This window comes from Anser cygnoides, chromosome 1 (assembly GCF_040182565.1).
Source record: "Anser cygnoides isolate HZ-2024a breed goose chromosome 1, Taihu_goose_T2T_genome, whole genome shotgun sequence".
Lineage (NCBI taxonomy): Eukaryota > Metazoa > Chordata > Aves > Anseriformes > Anatidae > Anser > Anser cygnoides.
This window is the reverse complement of record NC_089873.1, coordinates 38,999,062-39,019,054: the sequence shown is the minus strand read 5'-3', so window position 1 is coordinate 39,019,054 and position 19,993 is coordinate 38,999,062. Positions and strand designations below refer to the sequence as shown.

General features: G+C 41.3%; 2 protein-coding genes across 6 annotated transcripts in view; both read right to left on the bottom strand.

The window, feature by feature from the left end:
* The window catches only part of MYRFL (myelin regulatory factor like), a 45,615-nt gene extending 32,822 nt beyond the window's left edge, over positions 1-12,793 (bottom strand). Inside the window, exons 1-4 of one of the 3 annotated variants that reach the window (XM_066992954.1) lie at positions 12,172-12,793; positions 5,086-5,176; positions 920-987; positions 567-825 (exon numbers count right to left, since the gene is read on the bottom strand). In XM_066992954.1, the coding sequence (XP_066849055.1) occupies positions 567-825; positions 920-987; positions 5,086-5,176; positions 12,172-12,217 (464 nt within the window). In that variant the 5' untranslated portion in view covers positions 12,218-12,793. The remainder of the gene's footprint in view (positions 1-566; positions 826-919; positions 988-5,085; positions 5,177-12,171) is intronic. The other 2 variants (XM_066992948.1, XM_066992939.1) reach the window with 2 other exon arrangements.
* Positions 12,794-15,425: 2,632 nt separating this feature from the next.
* Positions 15,426-19,993, bottom strand: part of RAB3IP (RAB3A interacting protein) — a 29,750-nt gene continuing 25,182 nt past the window's right edge. For all 3 annotated transcript variants that reach the window (XM_066992920.1, XM_066992919.1, XM_048065445.2), the window contains 3 exons: positions 18,931-19,030; positions 18,770-18,839; positions 15,426-15,803 (listed from right to left, as the gene is read on the bottom strand). In XM_066992920.1, coding sequence (XP_066849021.1) covers positions 15,721-15,803; positions 18,770-18,839; positions 18,931-19,030 — 253 coding nt within the window. In that variant the 3' untranslated portion in view covers positions 15,426-15,720. The remainder of the gene's footprint in view (positions 15,804-18,769; positions 18,840-18,930; positions 19,031-19,993) is intronic.

The window sequence follows — 19,993 nt, the reverse complement described above, 5'->3', positions numbered from 1 at the left end:
AAGCCCAGGACTAACACTGATGAATTTGGATTATCTCCCAACATCCGGGGAGGTCCCCCTCTGGTATGCATTGGTCAATTCATTCTTACTAGGTATCATGGTTGGATGCCTGCGCTACCCAACGTATTTGAATTAAGCATCTGGAACATGTTGGTGGATAAACATGGCAGATGGTATATGACTGCCATTTCACTTGCTTACATTTATATGACTTTTTTTTTCTCATGTCGGAACACTTTCAAGACCCTTATGTACAAATCCCTGTGGAAAGCATTGCAAAACACCTAAATATTTTTATAATCCAGTTACTAACTTCCTGTTGATCCCTCTTTAGCCTTGTAAATTTCTTAGAATTGAAGTCCATTCCCACACATTGTAATCCTAATTTTAATCAAGATGTTTAAAGAACCCTCAAACATAAGTGTATCAAACATGTCTAAACACTGCCATCCTGTGGAAAATCCTGCACCCACAGGGATTTTACACCAGTCTTTAACCACGTCTTCTATCAGCTCCATTTTTTTCTGCATCTGTCTCATCCCTTGCATAAAGGTTTTATCATTTACCTGGAAATCTGAGGTACATTTGGTTGGAAGTATGAATAATTGAAACCCAAACAGCTGGAGGATGTAGAACTATTCCATGGGGGCACGGTATTATCTTTCTTCAGACAGGAGCCTTGGGGAATGCTGCAGGGATGCCCACTGGTGTTAGGGTCAGGAAAAGTCTCCAGGAACCTGCAGGGGAGCTTGCTGGGTGCCACAGCCGATGGACATGGGAGTGGAGGCTGCTGCCCACTTGGCCATGAAGCATCATTCCAGATGGCTGCAGGAAGCAGACAGATAAAAAAGGAGGTAGAAAGAAAAGGAGCTGGAGACCTTCCTGCTAGCTTAGGAGAGGCAGAATTCACGTCACCTACTCTTGAGCTGCGGTGGAGAGCATGCTTCCGACCCAGAGTCTGGCGGGGAGTCTGGCAACTGGCTTTGCCTGGGGATGAAAAATAAGTGTTAATTTTTACTGGGAGAAAACAAAGAGAACGCTAAAAGCAGTTGGAGGGGGACCACCAAGCTACTTAAAATGGTCTTTGGGGAGCATTCATCACCATGGCTGCTGCCCTTTCTCACAGGAGCAATGTCACTTGCGCTTTGTCAGACATCCCCTCTGGCCCTCCGCCTCTCCCGCTTGCAGGGACGCCCCACAGCTGCCAGCTCTTGCCCAAACACCCCTCCCTCCGGGGCAGGGGACTCAAGTCCTGAGTGACCCATGGCAGAGCTGAGGAAAACCAGAAAGGGGTGAAGAGTGGCAAGGAGGAGCCATTACACACCACCATCCCACCACAGGCCTCCCGTCACCTCACAGGAGGCAGTGGGAGGGACGGAGGCAAGGAGGGACTGGAGAGCAGGAAAGAGGCAGAAGTGCTCGGCTGAAACTGAGCCTTGGAAAGTCTGTGTGGAGGAAGTACGTTTAATTGTTTATGTTCTCTTTATCTCAGTAGCCGAGTCACTGATCAAAAGTTTGTGCTAATTGGCAATGAATTTAAGAAATGAGGCTCTTCTGCCCACAACAAAGAGTGCTCACAAAACGCAGACCCGTGCAGCACCACACGCAGCACTGCCACCCAGCAGCTTCCACGTCACCCGCCGTGAAAACGCCTGCTGAGTAACACTGTGCTGTGCCAAAGTCAGGCAGAGCCGGGCTGCTTTCCGCTGCGTACAGCTACGCAAGCAAGAAGCTCCTCTCCCAGTTCACGTTACATGAAGCGGGAAGCTGGGCCATCTCTGCAGCAGCTCCGGTTTTTATGCTGACAGCCAGCACCATTGCACAGGAGTAACGCACTCAGCGCCCTGGTGTGAGGCAAGGTCTCTACGTGGCACAGCACCTTCAGACCCAGTGGGAGCATGGCAGGGAGCAGGTGCACAGACAAAACGAGGTGGAAAGGCAGTTATGTTCCGAAAATCAGTAGCAGAGCCAGGGCGCTGGAGGCATGACAGAAGAATCCTGGCTGGGAACCCAGAAATTCCATGTGATCCACAGCCACCTCCTTGCCAAACCCCATAGCCAAGCATGAAAGATTTCTCTTTTAACAGCCCTGCTGGGAGAGGTCATTATGAAAGCACAACAACATAAGTATGCTTTTGCCTATCTCTGATTTTTAAAGTATCACAGTATCACAGTATCACAGATTTCTAGGTTGAAAGAGACCTCAAGATCATCGAGTCCAACCTCTGACCTAACACTAAGTACTCCACTAAACCATATCGCTAAGTTCTACATCTAAACGTCTTTTAAAGACCTCCAGGGATGGTGACTCCACCACCTCCCTGGGCAGCCCGTTCCAATGCTTAATAACCCTTTCGGTAAAGAAGTACTTCCTAACATCCAACCTAAAACTCCCCTGTCGCAACTTTCGCCCATTCCCGCTCGTCCTGTCACCAGGCACGTAGGAGAACAGACCAACCCCCACCTCTCTACAGCCTCCTTTAAGGTAACTGTAGAGAGCGATGAGGTCGCCCCTGAGCCTCCTCTTCTCCAGGCTGAACAAGCCCAGCTCCCTCAGCCGCTCCTCGTAAGACTTGTTCTCCAGACCCCTCACCAGCTTGGTCGCCCTTCTCTGGACTCGCTCGAGCACCTCCATGTCCTTCTTGTAGCGAGGGGCCCAAAACTGAACACAGTACTCAAGGTGCGGCCTCACCAGAGCCGAGTACAGGGCTTCCCTAGACCTGCTGGCCACACTGCTTCTTATACAGGCCAGGATGCTGTTGGCCTTCTTGGCCACCTGGGCACACTGCTGGCTCATATTCAGCCGACTATCAACCAGTACTCCCAGGTCCCTCTCGGCCAGGCAGCTTTCCAGCCACTCACCTCCCAGCCTGTAGCTCTGCTTGGGGTTGTTGCGCCCCAGGTGCAGGACCCGGCACTTGGCCTTGTTGAACTTCATACAGTTGGCCTCAGCCCATCGGTCCAGCCTATCCAGATCCTCCTGCAGAGCCTTCCTGCCCTCGAGCAGATCAACACACGCACCTAACTTGGTGTCATCTGCAAACTTACTGAGGGTGCACTGGACACCCTCATCCAGATCATCAATAAAGATATTAAAGAGGACCGGCCCCAGTACCGAGCCCTGGGGGACTCCACTAGTGACCAGCCTCCAACCAGATTTGACTCCATTCACCACAACTCTCTGGGCCCGGCTATCCAGCCAGTTTCTAACCCAGCGAAGCATACGCCAGTCCAAGCCCCGAGCAGCCAGTTTCTTGAGGAGAATGTTGTGTTCCTTTTTTTCTTTTTTTTCTTTTTTGTTACTAAAAGAGATAAATCTCTGAAAACAAGAACTGTTTCCTTTCTGAAAAACTTCAGTAACGCTGTTCTGTACAAGAACATGTTTGTCTGTGCTATTTTACTGTGCACCTTCCTCCTGATTTTCACAGGGAAACTGAATGCTTCCTTCTGCAGCTGACACTTGGAGCTTTGCTCTCAGTTTACAACTCAACTCATGTCCAACAGCTCAGCGTGTTCACGTGTTTGAGATTTGAAAAAAGTTTCTTGATTATTTAATCTTTGGCCCATATGCTAGATTATGTTATAGTATATACCCTGTTTTGCTTTTACACTTTTAGAATTTCTCCTATCAGACAATGTAAAGGATTACTGCCTTAGAGAGAGATGTGGAACTAGAGCATAATTTAAACTAAGCCAAGTCTTTCATGAGTAGTTCACAGCAACAAGTGGGTGTTCTCACGCTACATAGCAAAACCAATTCATTGCTTCTGCATTGAAAATGGGAAGAGCATAAGTCATCAGCAGGCTGCTACAGCGAGGCTATGCTCCTGGCTTCAGTCAGTTGAGGGCACAGGGCTGTCACATCTCCTATTTTATTTCAAGTTTTTCAGCTCTTTCTGATTACGTTCTCAAAGCAGTTTAAAGGAGAGAAAATCCTATGCCAACACGCAGCCACTCAAAGGACATATAAGGGTTCCTCAATTGCATTAGGGATGATGGAGGTTCAGAAATTGGCTCTTAATCCTTTCAGGCATTCCTACAAATTGTAGGCTCAAACACTGCTTCGAAGCTCTTTTAAACAGATGATGTTATTGTGTATGCTCATGCTTAGCACTACAGCTATAATATCCATGTAATGTACCTAAGCTACATGATACCAGATATGTACATATATATTACTGCTATATGTTTTTGTGTATGAAGGCAACAGTTGCACTTTAAAGTTGTCATAAAGGAGTTTGATAATCTGTTTAATCTGATACTTGTTTAGCCATACTAAGAACAAAGGTTTTTCATTCTTCTGTTATGAGTGTGGCCAGTGAGAAAATCAAGTAATTATTCATGATTTAGAGCAGGTAGAAGCCTATTTAGCCCACTGTAAGTAAATATGTGCAATGCCAAGTATGTACAGAGTGAAAGGTCCTGTGGGCCATTTAATTACTGTAAAAACATCCACTTTTGCTTTGCTCTTGGCAAGTGTCAGCCGATTAATCATATTTTACATTTAACAACAATCATATGACAGTTGTCTAGATGAAAGGTTTGGGTTTGAAGTCTTGATAGACCTGCATTGCATAACTTTCCACCCTTAACCATGACCCTTTGCATTACGTAGCCTTTGTAACTCTGAAAACAAGTCTCAGAAAAGATTAATGGACAGCTTCTTTTTTCTGAGTGAAGCATTAGGATAAAAAGAGCAGACCTGTTCCCCTCAGACATGGAGGTTTACATTAGTCTCTCAATTTATTATACATTAATCTCATTTATATCATTTATTCTGAATGTTAACGCTAAAGCAGTACTTAGTTATATTAAAAAATAACAGCTTTGCATTTAAGGCCATAATTAGTATAACAGTTGTAAATTATCACAGACATCATTGTCATCCATTCTGTTGAACTACAAGACCACCGTATTTCTGTTAATATCTGCAATTTATATTTCCAGCGCTTACGCAGTTTCAAGTAATTAAAAAAGTATACCACAATCCTATTGAAATTAAGAGATTTCAGGTCTGACTGTTGCATTCAGATTTTATGAATGTGCTACTGAAAACAAAATTTAATTTGCTGCTCTAATACTTACAAAGTTCCAAACTCTAAGTCACTACTGATGAATTCTTCCAGCATACTTGTATCCACCATGGGGTTCTCCAAGGCTCTGTGGACATCTTGCCCTATAATTAAAGATGTCAAAAAGACAAATTCTGAGAGTGAAATTTGTACTGTCAACAGTACTTTAGACTGAGTAATGCTGCCCACCGTCCCACACAAGGAAAACAAAGTCAGCCCTGTCCTAGCAGAGGTGCGCACCTCATGTGTGACATATGGGTTAGCCTTTTGTTTAGAAATATAGTCACTCTGGGGAGAAAGGATGACAGGAAACGCAGAGCAAAAGAGAGCATACAGGTGAGGGTGGAGATGTTGGAGCTGCACCAGGAAAATACCAGTTTGTATTTGTCATTAAGGCTTCACTGAATTATCACAGCAAGAGGATGAGGGGCTCCCATCTGCAACTGGAAAAAAAAAATGGGTTCTGAAGATAACTTCATACCCTTTATGTTGGGATCAAAACAGGTGATTGGGCCAGATGTTGTCTCACAGAGATCCACTTTCTGCATTGGTATTGCCAGTGAGTTTCTAATAGTTTTAAGCTATTCTAAAATAATTTAAAAATCCATTGTCCTAAACTTAGATTAAGGAAACAGAAATAAAGCTTTAGAAATGTTAAAGGAATTGATAGCTTCATAGTCTTTGCCTAGAAAAACAACAAACAAACAAAACAAACAAAACAAACCAGCCCAATAACATGTTAAATGTATTAATGAGCGGAAAGTTTCAGTACTTTGTCCTTTGCTGCTTAGTTACTGAAGGCTATAAACAGATTTTATGATTATAAAGTCTGTGGAATTCCTGAGTTCTTTCCTAGCAAGTCAAGCAAGTCAGACGGAACTCTCCTTAAAGAAAAGAAAAGAAAAACAAACAAAACTACTGCGCAGGCTCACCAGCTTTCCAGCAAGCCTTCTATAAACACAGGTGTGTTCAGTCAGAAAGCAAGCAAGATAAGGAAGTTTAAGTTACTGCTTTCTCCAGCCAGCCACTGGAGCTGGATGGCCCTATCCCACTCCTACACAGGGTAAAGTGGAGTAGCCTGTAAATCGAGGCTCAGCCCCAAGTGGCTGACACCATTTCCCCTTAACTCTGCAGCTGTCTGGGAAAACATGAGGTTAATCACTCTCATTAAGCACAGGAGCAGTAACTGCCTTTGGTGCTTTAACAGTCTTCTCGCTGTACTAGCAGCAGACACATGCGTAACAGAAGCCATAAGGTTTCTTCTCTTTTTTCTGTTGTCTCTGTTTCATGTGGTTCTTTCTTGATCCAGTGTTTAACTGCAAGCGGCATCTAATACCTGCTTTGACCACTTTGCACAGGAACTCCTTTGTGTGTGTGTGTCTGACTACATAAATTCAAGTTGCTCACAAGTGTTTCCAAAATAGCTTTGTGATCATGGGTGAATCTAGAAATTGTTTGCTTATTGCTGCTACAGGCTGAATTCTAGCTGCCGTTCGCCGTGAGATTGCAGCTTGCAGGTGTGCTGGTAGGTCTTTGCATCCAAACATACCAGCACTGTATACAAAGCTGTTCTCCACACATCAGAGAAGAGCAGATTCAATAGGTGTAGCAGACTTACTTGCCTCAGCAACATTGTGATATGGAAAGTCTTGAAGGAGTAGCAAACAAAGCACTTTTCAAAAACAGCTTGAAAGTACACAGGGGCCTGGCTTTCTTCAACAACCTCCCTAAAACTTGATCTCCTGTTCAAGTAGCCTGGCCCTCATGCATAATGAAACAATCCTGTTACTAACGTGTTTTTCCTGTTCCACAAAACCAAGAATTGCTTTATTTTGATCAAGATCAGAAACAAACTCTTTTGAGGTGCAGCTCTGAAACAAAAATGGACAGGGTCTTTGATACGGGCATCCCACAGTCCAGGGATTATCCCTCTTGCTTAGCGATGACAACAGCAATACGCACCATTCCCTACTTTCTCTACATTTTGCACTAACAGTTAAATGGGTAGGAGGAGAAGGAAGGAATAAGTAATTCTGTGCTGGGGGAGGAAGGAAGCACACCAGGAAGACAGCCCACCGCTAATGAACGTTTCGTGATGCTGATGTACAGAAGAGCCACAGTGCATTTGGCTGCGCTGTAGAACTTCTCTCTAATAACCATCCTTTTTTCTTTCTTTCTGCATGTACATTCCTTTTCTGTGCCAGCCTGTGCTTGCATTGGCATGTTTCGTCAGAGGAGGATCTGCTGGATCATATGCAAATGTATTTAAAACACTGGCATCCGTTTCACAGGCTTTGAAACATGGTAAGCACTTGAAAGGTACGGGCCTGGGGATGATAAAGCGCACTGGCATTTTGATTGGGAGTTTATTTACTGTTCTTGTTGCTCCCTGGTAGTGTGCAAGCCAGTTACCCAAAGCCACTACGAGGGCAGAGAGCTATGTGTGTGTACACGGATAAGCTCTGCTGAGAGGCCCCTGTGCATGTACAGCTTCCTGCACCAAACTGCGTGCTTGGCTCGGTGCTGCCAGGGGACGTGCAGCATCAGCAGCCCTTATCAGCATGCACACAAGGATCTCTGCTCCCAGGCCACACTCCACCGCACAGTCTGCCCAGCCATCCTCTGGGAAGCGTCCGCACTGGGTGACTCGTGTCACTGTGCAGAGGACTGCCAGCTACTCAAGGAACCAGCAGAAATAAGCTGGCGCCTGTGAGGGGCAAGGGAAAACGCAAAGGCAAGGCGATATGGTGACTGGGGTTTCACACAGGGCTGCTCACAGAACAGACTGCAGTCATAGGCAGCATAGGACTATATTTTGACCATTTCTCCATCAAAAATCCAACAGATGTTCTGTTGCTCTGTCCCATTTGATCTGAAGTCCCAAACCTCTCTTCTACCACTGCCTTGTTTCCCTGTCCATTCCCCTATTTCCAGCCACTTGCACCGCAGAGTAGGCTGATCTCTGTCCTCCCTGTCTGACGGTGACTTGGTTCATACATCCCTTTTTGGCAGACACCTCCTTTCCTCCAGCCAGGAGGCTCCAGTCACATTTTCCCCTATACGCTCCTGAAGCCAACAGCTGCAGTCTCAATCCCTCAATATCCTGCCTCGGTTAATTCTCTCAGCACTTCCTCGCAGAGCCTTACTGCATTTAAATCAGTTACCTCCTTTTCACTAGTATCTAATGCAAAGTGAAGGATGGGGGGCACAGAACCAGAAACTCCTTGCAGTTCTTTTTATGTCTTTCCTGGAGTCGCTGTTTCAGAGGAAGTCACACACAGGTCTGAATTTGGCACGAAGCATAGCCACTGCTTTCCAGATGAACACTAAACTGATCATTACTTGACATTAGAAGAGGTATGCCAGGAAATTCCCAGCCAACTCTAGCTATTTGTAGTAAGATTTGTGTCAAAACCTCAGCTATTCCATACAGGGAACAATCCTTAAATACAGCTGAAGATGTATAAGTGGCTCATAAAACACATTCAATGCTAAGTATTACTTGCCTACTGAAGGACAAATTCATAAAGCTTGCTACAAAGCCTTGCACCTTGAAGGAAATGTTTTCTTGGAATTAATAACTAATTTTCATGTGGAGATATTGTACCACTAAAACACTTTATGGGCCACTATAAAAGCTCAGTGAAAAGTCCAGTTGAACTTCATTAAGGTAAGTCTTGCAGTAAGGTAAGTCTTACTCAGGGGTCTGATAATTCCTTAACTTCCTTCACGCTAAAAGGATTCCAAGTATTGCTCACTGTTTAAATTATTAAGATAGTCCTGATCATTTTGACTGGAACAGACTGGAGTCATTGATAGAAGCTGCTCAGCCATCAGGGCAAATGACACGGACCTCAGGCACATGGCAGCAATGAGCAGAAAACGGTTAAGGACAAAACAGCTTCTATCTGGAGGAACTGCAACTCATGAGGACATACCACAGACCACAGTTATTCAGTGGCAGGAAGATCTACAACACTCCAGCAGGTAAGGAGTGAGCTTGTGTCAAGATAGATGGCTTTTCCCCCCAAATACCAACATTTTCCAGAGAAACAGAAATCTCAGTGAGTACTTTTAAGTTCTCAAGTCATCTTTTATTCCTGTTTCAATCTCTCATCCTTAAAATGGTAGGAGAGGCCTTTGGCTTTTTAAGTGTTTCATTTTTAATGGCACGTTTGTTCTGTGGTTTAATTCATTTACCAAACCCTCAGAGATATTCAGTGTTATCCGCGCAGGAGCATGAGTACAAAGAGGTGGTGATTCCACTATGTGGAGACTCCTTTAGAGATCACAGAGGGCACTGAGCCCAAACACACATCTCAGACACCTGAACATAGCTTCTAACAACAGCAAAACAGGAGAAGGCTGAATTTAACAGCATAACTACTTTGGCCTACATTCTGTCTCACCTTATGGGTAACATCAGCAGGAATAGATTGCTCTGCTACAGATGGTCAGGCAGAAAAGCTAACGAGCAGCTCTGCCCTCCCCTTCACAAATAGGAAGTTACTGATTCAAAAGTCTAAATGTTTTAATAATAAAAGTATTTATTTCAAGAGAAATCATGGAAAAGTCTTAGATCAAAGATTAAGTGTCTAGTGTGAGAGGAATGAAATGAGACAGAAAACTTTCAGAACAGCCACACCACAAGAGAAAAGACATTTTCTTGAATGAGAAAAAGCCAGGGTCAAGTCCCAGCTAGAGTCACATCTAACCTAAGGCCTATTGATTATTGAAAGTAGTGATTTACAGGAAAACAATCATTACATTATCTCATTTTCCTTGAAAACTTCTTCAGACTGTCCTTCTCAATACTGCAAATGCAAGTTGATCTTATAATGAGTGTCAGAACAAATATGCACTGTTAGGAACTAAAGCAACAGGGAAAGTGGGATTCTTTTTTGCTCATGAATTTCAAATAATCCAGCAAAACATTATAAATGTGCTTAGTTGCCAGCTGATCCATTTGGAAGCCAAAGCTGAAGCACTGATGAATCAGAGACTTCCTCAGCGGCAGCATTTGAAACTTGATATTGCAAGACTCAGCTGTTTTGTAGCCTTGAAAGACAATGTTCCAGCTGCTATGACTAATCTCAGAGGCCACTAAATCAGACTTAGCAGTTTATTGCTCCTGTCTCATTTGGAAGCATTCTAAAGCCAAACCACCAGCCGCACTGCTAAGCTGCAGAGAAGCAGTCAAAGTCGGCCTTACATTCAGCGGAGTAAGAAAGAAAAGAATGCGAGCCGTCCTTTAAATCAGCCCACTCCCTTTTGAAATTTACCTGTGGTTTAACAGCAAGAGGGCTCTAGCTACTTACATGTTGAATGCAAGAGTGACTAGCTTCTGTAGCCTTGCCATACGTCTAGTGTCAGTGTCCAGACAATGAAATAAATGTCATCCCCACATGTTGCATCACCTTAGCAGACCTTTGTCATATTCTAGTTCTACACAGCAGAACCACACAAAAGGAACATGACTTTCCAAAATGTTTCATTTTTTTTCTGTGATTAAATGGAATTGACAGGGTTTCTCCCCCCACCCCCACCCAGACGTTCTACCTAACTACCTTCTAAAGAGAGTTAAATTAGTCATTCTAGAATTACAATTAGTACAATTACAATTAGTATTTCTAGCTAAAGAGCTCACACAGCTAAAATCCCTGAAATACTTTCTGCCATTGTAGTATCACCACAGAAGACAACCAAACCCAGCCCACACTTCCCAGAAAGCTGTTTCCCAAGGAACTTCCTAAAAAGTTTTCTGGTAATCAGCTTTTTATGTACTTCATATCCAACACTATTTTGAGTATTTAACAGCTATGCAGTACAGTACTTGAACAAATAGCTTGATAAAAACAAATATCTTGCTGAAAGCAAATCCAAGTTTATTAGCTTTTGATCTTTGTGACTTAAAGTGAACTTATGAAACATGGTATGAATTTTGTAATATCCATAAAAAACACATTTGCCTGCTAGCAGCCCTAGATTGTGTTTCACTGATTTAAATTTCTTGGCTTAAAAACTATTCCTTGAGGAATGCAGGCAGACCTTCATTTCCTAGACTGAAATCAAAGTCAAAAGTTAGAGCTGCCACCTTTCACCTAGTGCAAGCCTAAATAAATAAATAAATACATTTTAATTTTCTTTTAAATTTAAATTTAATTTTTTTTATTTTAAAATTAAAAATAAAATTTAGAAATTATTTATATTTTACTTTTTTAAAAAATATTTAGTGGAAATTAAATGCTGGAAAACAAATGTTGACCATTTTAGCCAACAGAAAGGGTAGTTCTAGTTAAGACTGGTAACAGATGAAGAATACCTGCAGAGGTAGGAGAAGGAAATGAAAATATAGAAATAAAAGCTTGGATTTGAAAGGTTAATATTAAAAAAAAAAAAAAAAAGCAAAGTGAAAATTGAAGCAAAAAAAAAATAAGATTTAGATAGTGAAAAATATGTAAGCCTTTTAACAGCTATTTTGAGTAACATCATGGCAGGGCCTGTGATGCAGTTTGATTAATGGATCTGGTAGAAAGCAAATTTTGTGGTAAGAGAAAGGCAAGGGACTGACGGGTCCTGCCTGAATGTCAAATGTCTTTGGGAAAAAGGCGTAAGGACAGATCCCAGCCAAAACAAACAAACAAACAAAAATATTGGCTTTTAATTTCTCAGATCCAATTACAATCAAATAGCTTCAGAGGAATTTTGAGTGGAAAGAAAACGCTCTGTAACCTGACATGATGAGGTAGAGTAGGGAGGGAGCTCCCCAACCTCATGAAAATCACTATGGCTGCAGAAGGGATAAGTTGCGAGGAGACCTCGGCCACTTCCTGGTTTTCTTCCTGACAGTTACCAGCACTGCACCACAGGATCCACCTTTCCTTTGTTACTCTCCCCATAATACCAAGAAAAACACATTGCAGTGCATCTACACCACTTGTACTGTTTCTTTTTGGTATTGCATTACATGCTACTTTTGGATAAATAGAGCTTCTGTTTCGGGGCATTTTTTCTTCTTCTTCAATCAATCCCAAACAGTTGCTGTATTTTTGCTGCCACAACAAATTGTTAAGACTGTGCCTTAAAACTAGACTCTTACCTTCAAAGAACTGCTGCAGGGCCTCATTTTCTCCCACCACGTCCATGACAAGCCAGGAGAAGCGTTTTGCTTTCCTGCTGCCTGAAGAGTCCTGCTGAGCAAAACGCCCTGTTTCTCTTCCAGGTGATCACAAATGCATAAAGGAGCACATCACGCTTTTGTCAGAGGTTTCAACTGACTTCGTCCCAGCTACTCTCATTCCTTCCTAACTAGCATCAGGATATGCTGAAACCCTGCTACACGTAAAGAAAAATTTGGTAGGACTTTTGAGGCAAGGTGAAGGCGATGTCCTTTCCTCGGTTTAATATGCTTAATGTTCTCGTATTAGGGACCTTTGGTCCCAATACTAATCACAATTACACATGCGCAAAAATTGCAGCAATAAAAATCACTTGTCTTGTCTCTGTACTTTCACACAGGTGATGCAATTGCAAGTATTGGTGAAAGACCAAGTGCTCCAACAGTTGTAAGTGCAGGGCCATCGGTGGATTCACCATACGCACCGTCCCATCTAAGCAGCTGAGCACCAGGCTATCCAACTGCTCTAAGAAAAGTTCTGTCTCGCAGCACGGTCTCCTTATAGAGAAGCAGACCTTTTACATTACTAAACTACAGATGAAGCTGTTTGTCCCAGGTAGCTTTGAAAAGCCCAAGGGAAGGCTAGGTATTCAACTAATGTATTTAAAGCCAGCAGCAAAACGTGTTTCACTTTGTCTCACTTGGTCTTCGTAAATCGGAGATTGCCCCTGTTGTGTCATCCATAAGCAAACAGGGGAAAAACATTCAGGTATTTTGAGTAGGTATCTGTAAGATACCTAATTTTTTTTTTTTTTTTTTGCATTTGGTTATAAACAAAAGCTTCAATGAAGTCAACAAATATGGAATAAGGCCATTTTCTAAAGTAGTTGCATTCACCAGACAAGTACCTGTCGTGCAGTTGTTACAAGCCCAGACACTCATAGTGGCATGGGTTTCTCATGATAGACAGCTTATATTAAAGATTTAGAAAATAATTTAGGGAAAGAAATGTGAAAACAGAAGCCAACTAATTCAGTATTTACCATACATCAACGCAATCAAGCCAAACAACCATTATCACCTAAGTGGTACATCTCTGTAGTCTCTAGTACAAGAAAATAGTCTCTTGTATAATAAACTTTAGATACATTTTGTCTTGAGAGTATCATGTATAGAAAAAAAAATCTTTAACTTCTTTGGTTAAATGAGCAACATTTGTAAAGGATTATTAAGTCAGAATAGCAGCAGCTACAAACTATCATTTAATTACTATTATATAATCCTGGAAACGGTTTGGTATCTTTATGTAAACTAAGTATTAACGACTATTTAGGAAGCATTTCTGAGTCAACAAATACAATTTGTTTTCTAAGACTGAATAAAACCAGGTTCCTTAGCTTAACTGACCTAAGAAACAACCTTTTTCTAACAGCTGAAGCTAGAATTCTTCCACGTTTCTACAGCAGGAACCAGTAGTAGCATCTACCCAGTGATAGGAGATTGGCAAAAAAATATTTAAGACTGAAATTGCCTGAGCTGGACATAGTCGATTACTAGTAAAAGATTTGGGCTCAGTTGTTTGTTTTAATCTTAATATGGAGATGCCTGGTTGATGCTAACACTAACAAAAAGCATTTTCAGGCACTTATCCGTGCACACAACACAAATATGGTATTAAATTTTGCTCTTCATTCTATCTATTTTTTAAAAAGGGTGAGGGGACGACAGACTCCAGTAAGAAAGTGATGAAAAATGTTATTTTTGTTTGGCATCAAACAGAAGAAATCTGTAACCTTTAAGATGAGACGCTTCTTTTTAGAGAACTTCCATAAGCTTCCATTTTGTGTGTTTGCCCCTTTACCTGCCACTGCTTTAACTGCAGAAATGGCTATCGTGATCAAGACTAGTGTTTTTCTAAAAGGGCTTTTATATAACAAGTCAACTTGTGTTGGGTTTACGTGGCAAGGTTTTTTGGCAAGCTGCAGGGGTGACCTCAGTGAGAAAAGTCCAGCAGCTGCCCCATGTTAGATAAGGGCCAGCTCCAGACATCTCCAAAGCCTCTGCCCAGAGCCAAGCCAGTCAGTGACACTGGTTGAGCCTCTGTAAGGAAGGAAAAACTTTTTCCTCAAGAAAAGTGTACAACAGCAGCTGGGAGAGAGGAATGAGAAAATGAGAGATGCAGCCCTGCAGACCCCCAGGTCAGTGCAGCAGGAGGGCAGGAGGTGCTCCAGGCAGGCAGCAGCAGTTCCCCTGCGGCCTGTGGAGAGGCCCCTGGTGGAGCAGGCTGTCCCCCTGCAGCCCATGGGTCCCACACGGAGCAGATCTCCACGCTGCAGCCCGTGGAGGAGCCCCCGGTGGAGCAGGTGGATGTGGCCTGGAGGAGGCTGCGGCCCGTGGAGAGCCCCCGCAGGAGCAGGCCCCGGGCCGGAGCTGCAGCCCGTGGAGAGGAGCCCACGCAGGAGCAGGGGTCTGGGGGGAGCTGCCGCCCGTGGGGGACCCGTGCTGGAGCAGTTTGCTCCTGGGGGATGGACCCCGTGGTACGGAGCCGTGTGGGAGCAGTTCTTGAAGAGCTGCTGCCTGTGGGCAGCCCCCGCATGAGCTTGACAACTAAGGAGCAGCTGACAAAGTGCTATGGACTGGCCACAACTAATGTTACATGTGAATTACTATCAACATGTTAAAGAAACTTGTGGAATAGATGTTCTGCAGATGTAAAGACAGCTATGGAAAACTGATGAATAAAACAGGGAAATTGGAAATTTCAAAAAAGTAGAAAAATCATTCAAAGAAATAAAAAAAACCTAATGAATACAAATTAGAGGGAAAGAAAAGTTTTTAGTGGTCAGATTTCTAACTTGTCTAAGTAAGAGCCAAAGAAGGACCAAGGAAACTTCATTGTTCCTTGATGTCTGAAAAGCATCGTACTTTAGTGGGAGAGGACAGCCCAGTTTATTATGCTGCTGACTCTTCACAGTATACAATTCTCTTCTATTGCTTTAAAAATGAAAAATATAGGAAAGCAGCACTTACAAGAATACCAAGTTCTCCTAATTGTCTGTTAACTGTATTGGCATACATACATACAGAAGATACATACATGCATCTAAACACTACATTGAGGAAAATACCAGACATTCATTCCTTCATCATGAAATCACCTCAGTGTCACAGCTTGGAATTACTTAGCTTTTCAGGGAGGTTCGCAACATTCTGCATCGCAAAGAACAGACAACAAGTACTGCTTCAGACTAACATTTATTTAATCAGAAGTTTTGTTTTTTAATGTAAATTACAATCACTAATACACCTGCAAGTGCTTACCACATTTGTTCAACTAGATATTATTATTATGTACGCATATACAGCATAGGTCAGTTTAAAACAATCACAGTACTTCTTAGTGCAATCTGCAAAAGGAGAAAGATCTTGGACCCACTTTGTGGAAATAAATATCAAGTGACAAAAAAGATTCCGAAATTTTAGAGTTATGTATATTAAATGAAGTTCATGCATGCGCAAGAGTAAAAAGATTTAGAGTTCTTCCTTGTAGTAGCCAAGTTTTGCTAGTGACATCTCTCTTCTCAGCTGCATAACTTCCCAGAACATCTGATCCACTGAAACAGATAAAAATATCATTAAACGTGAGTTAATATTTTAACTGAAGTATACACATTGCCTCAGCTTAAGGAAACTTTAGAAGTAACAAACATCTAGTGAAACCAGAATTAAAATGTGAGTGCTATTTGTGATTGTTTTTGAAAAAAATATATTTTATTTTGAAAATTCTAGGAGATAGTCCAATTAAAAGACTAAATTTCAGGTTTTTTTTTTTTTAATTGGGGAACAAAACTACATCAGTACTTCTTTTCAGCTTTAATTAATTGCAGTGTCTCAATATAATTGTCCTTTCCATTGATTCATTTTTCTGTATAATTAAAAGACTGCAAAACGAAAGAACTTGTTGACTAAGTAAAAATTTTCATCACAAAACCTATAATTTTGTTGTAATTTTTCCATTCGATCCTTCTTCCTCCCTCTTTTGTTTTTCCTACCAGAAATCTGACAGCAGCAATGAATTAGGGAGGAAAGACTTTTTTTAATTTCATCTGTATTTTGCCAAACACGATGAGCCTGATGCATGCCTTATACAGCTAAACATCACTGCAACACAAATCAAAATAATTGAGCATATAATTATTCCAGACAAAAATTATTTCCATGCAGTCAAGATTATGGTGTAGACTGAATACAAAGGTTATTAACCCAAGGTTAAGGTCTCCTGTACCATATTTCAAAAAGCATTTTTGCAGAAGTGAACTCCATCTCAAAAATGATACGGTTTAGCAGAAGAAATATGAACAATGAGGACAATTAGGGGTGCCCACATTCTTCTACAGATGTTGTTGGAATATTTATATAAAGCTACAAATCCAAAATTTTTTAATGGTAAAGATGACAATCTGAAAAAACCCAAGCCCAATTTTTTGTTACTTGTGAAGAATAAATAATTCTGATGATGCTGAAACCATTTTGATGGATAAAACACTAAGTCAATTTCTTTATCTCACTAGTAGTGAGGTAAACAATTTTTAGTCGAAACTATATATGCCTTTGTACCGGGTCTGGCTGGGAAGGAGCTAACTTTCCCCCAGCAGCCCATACAGTGCTGTGCTCTGTGCCTGCAGCTGGAACAGCGTTGACATCGCCCGGATGCTCTGCCTATTGCCGAGCAGCGCTGGCACAGCATCTCCCCAGCACAGCCCCAAGGCCAGCAGGCTGAGTGAGGGACATCAGCAGGGCAGCTCACCTAAACCGACCCAAGGGATGTCCCATACCGTACGGTGTCACGCTCAGCAATACAAGCTGGGGAAGAGCGAGGAGAAGAGGGGGGTGGAGACAAGACCCTTCTGTTACGGAAGCATTTGTCTGCCCACACAACCGCTGCGTGTATTGAGGCCCTGCTTCTGGTGGCTGAACATCACTTCCTGATGGGAAGTGCAGAGTAACAGTTTTCTCCTTTTCCTTATCCCCAGTCTTTGCTTTTTTTTTTTTATCTCCTCCTCCTCCCTTTTCCTTTAATTAAACTGCTCAACCTGCAATCTTTTGCTTTTTTCCCGATTGTATTTCCTCTCCCTGTTCATCTGTGAAGGAGGAGGGAGAGAACAGCATGGGGGAGCTGAGCCACCCATTGACAGTTAAACAGCCACAGTCCTTTTGTAGGAAGTAAAAGCCTTTACATATAAACCAGATTACAGCTTAAAATAATGCGTTTTCAAGGCCTTCTCCAATGACAGTAATTCAGTAACAATTACCACTGTCTGAAACTTTTATTAAAAGTAATTTAGTATACGTTTAGTATAATATATATATATATTTAGTATATGTAGCTTTTTTGGTCAATTCCATGAAAATAAATCCCTTTAGAAAGGAAAGTAAATAGCACTGTTTGGGTAATGAACAGTCTGTCACCTCAGGAATACTTCAGGTTAGATGTGGGACTTTGGTTTATCTGAAGTCCTGAGCTCTTCAAAGTGGGGAACATCAGAAGAGATGACTATAGATCGAAATACACAGTGTGTTTCTAAAATCCAGCCACACAGCATATACACTTTCACAGCCATCTACTTTTATATGGACATACTGAAACCAAATAGCACAGTTAAGCAAATTTCCGATTCACTGCCCAGATAAGAGTTTCAATAGGCAGCTGTTGGATATGCTGTCCTGACAGGAACAAAGCAGCCAGGTAACTCTGGTGGGGAAAAATAAACAGCCTGAAGCAACAGCAGTAAAAATGAATTTCCCTTTTGAGTTGTGGATGGAAGAGAGGTGCAGTGAGAAATGAAGCCTTACATTAGCAGCTACATTCATGAACAGAGTCTTAATCATGAGACCTTGCAAAGCCACATCAAAGACCAAGTGCTTAGTTTTCAACTGCATTCAGATAAACGATTACAGTCTGATTTCCTGCTTTTTGTTGTTGTTTCTTTAAACAATGTAACCCAAAAACACTGTCATCCTTGTCAGTTCTCCCTGAAGGACAGATTGACACGAAGGGCTGCCTGAGTTCTCAAGGCACAAAATGAGAAGAGATGTGCCAATTCACAAGGTGAACAAAGAATCCAGATCAAGCCAACTGAAGATTTTCTGGTCCCTCTTTCCAATGCAACACTTTTTTTATTTTTTTTTTTTTTGGAGTGAAATTGCACGTTATTCCGTGTGTTGGAACAAGAAAACAGACCTTGTTTTCAAGCTTGAACAAGAACAAAACAATGTAACTGGAAGAATAAAACAACGTACAGCGATAAAAGGCCATCTTTCCACAAATTGTGAAAGAGCCTTCATTTTTGAATACAGTATAGAAAAACTGTCACTTAACTCGCCTTGTCACAGAATTTTTCATGAAATTTCTTATTGAATAATGTAATTTTTAAATGGACTAAAAAGCAGTTTTTTCTTTATAATTTCATGGGAGGGTAGGTATCACCAAGTTCTCATAATTAAAATCAATAGCAAGTTTTAGACACATGCGCTATGTAAATTTCATGTTTATTTAAGCAAAATACAATTCACTACTCACCATCTTGCTGTTTCAACAGTCCTTGCTGTATATATCGGATATATGTAAAGAAGTTGCACACAGAAGTGATCTGAGACGATATAAAAATAATGGTGGTCAATATTTCGTATAATGTTACGGAAAAAATACTACTCAAAATTAAATCATGCTAAATTACTTACCCTGTAACGACAAAAAGGAGAAATGTAGTAGTAGCTGCTTGAATCTCCTAATTTGATTCTATGCTTGCATGACTTGCTTTGTCCACTGAGAGCACATTTCCTACAAAATATAACATTTGCATAATTTAATAAACAAATCTGACATTAATGTCTAACACCCACATGTATTTAAAGCGTTAATATAATTACTTTGTATTAGCTCAGATACTCAAGTTTCTGCCTTAATGTAATAATTGTAACTTTAAAATTATGTTGTCAACTATTTTAGCTTGACAAGGACTAATTTTGTTTCAACACCAGTGCATCATGATATATTTCTGATTTTTAAATCTTTTGTCAGCTTTGGTCAGGTACTTCCACATTCACTAGTTCATGTTTGACAGTCTGGAACAATGGCAACTCCTCAACTCCTTATGTGTGAAATAAACTTGGTTTAAATTATCGATTCCAACTATTAAACAGATTATTTTTTTTTTTTTTTTTTTTTTTTTTTTTTTTTTACAAATTTCTGCTTGATGTTGCATGTCAGAAAAGATCCAGGCCTATAGAATAATTCTGAAGCTTCTGATGTCTCTGTCAGATGCATTCCAAGATAAGCTTCGCATTTATGCCCAAACTGAAATCACATTTTTTACTTTCAGTGTATAAAAGTTTGAGTCAAAGGAAAACAGGTTGCTTGAGAATAATTCTTTCCATTACCATTTTTCCATTTTTACCATATAAAAAGTGACAATAAAATAAATGTACTTTTTCTGGTCCTGTTCCTGTATATTATACAGGATCAAGGAAAGGTCAGTAGTCACCAGGAGTTTTCCAAACAGAATTCATGAAAAGGCACAGAATTCAAAATAATTCTTCCAGCATTCTTTTTTCTAAAGTTTGACGTCTCTTGAAGAAACTACTAGTAATACAATGTAAATACACCAGGAATCTGATTTACTTGGAATTTCTATATTGCAGTATCTCGGATGAACTGGGTTGTCATGGTATCCACTGTTTCATTGATTTTGAAAGCTGCTGGCTCTTCTCCCTTCCATTTCTATCTCATGAAAGAAGGGAGCAT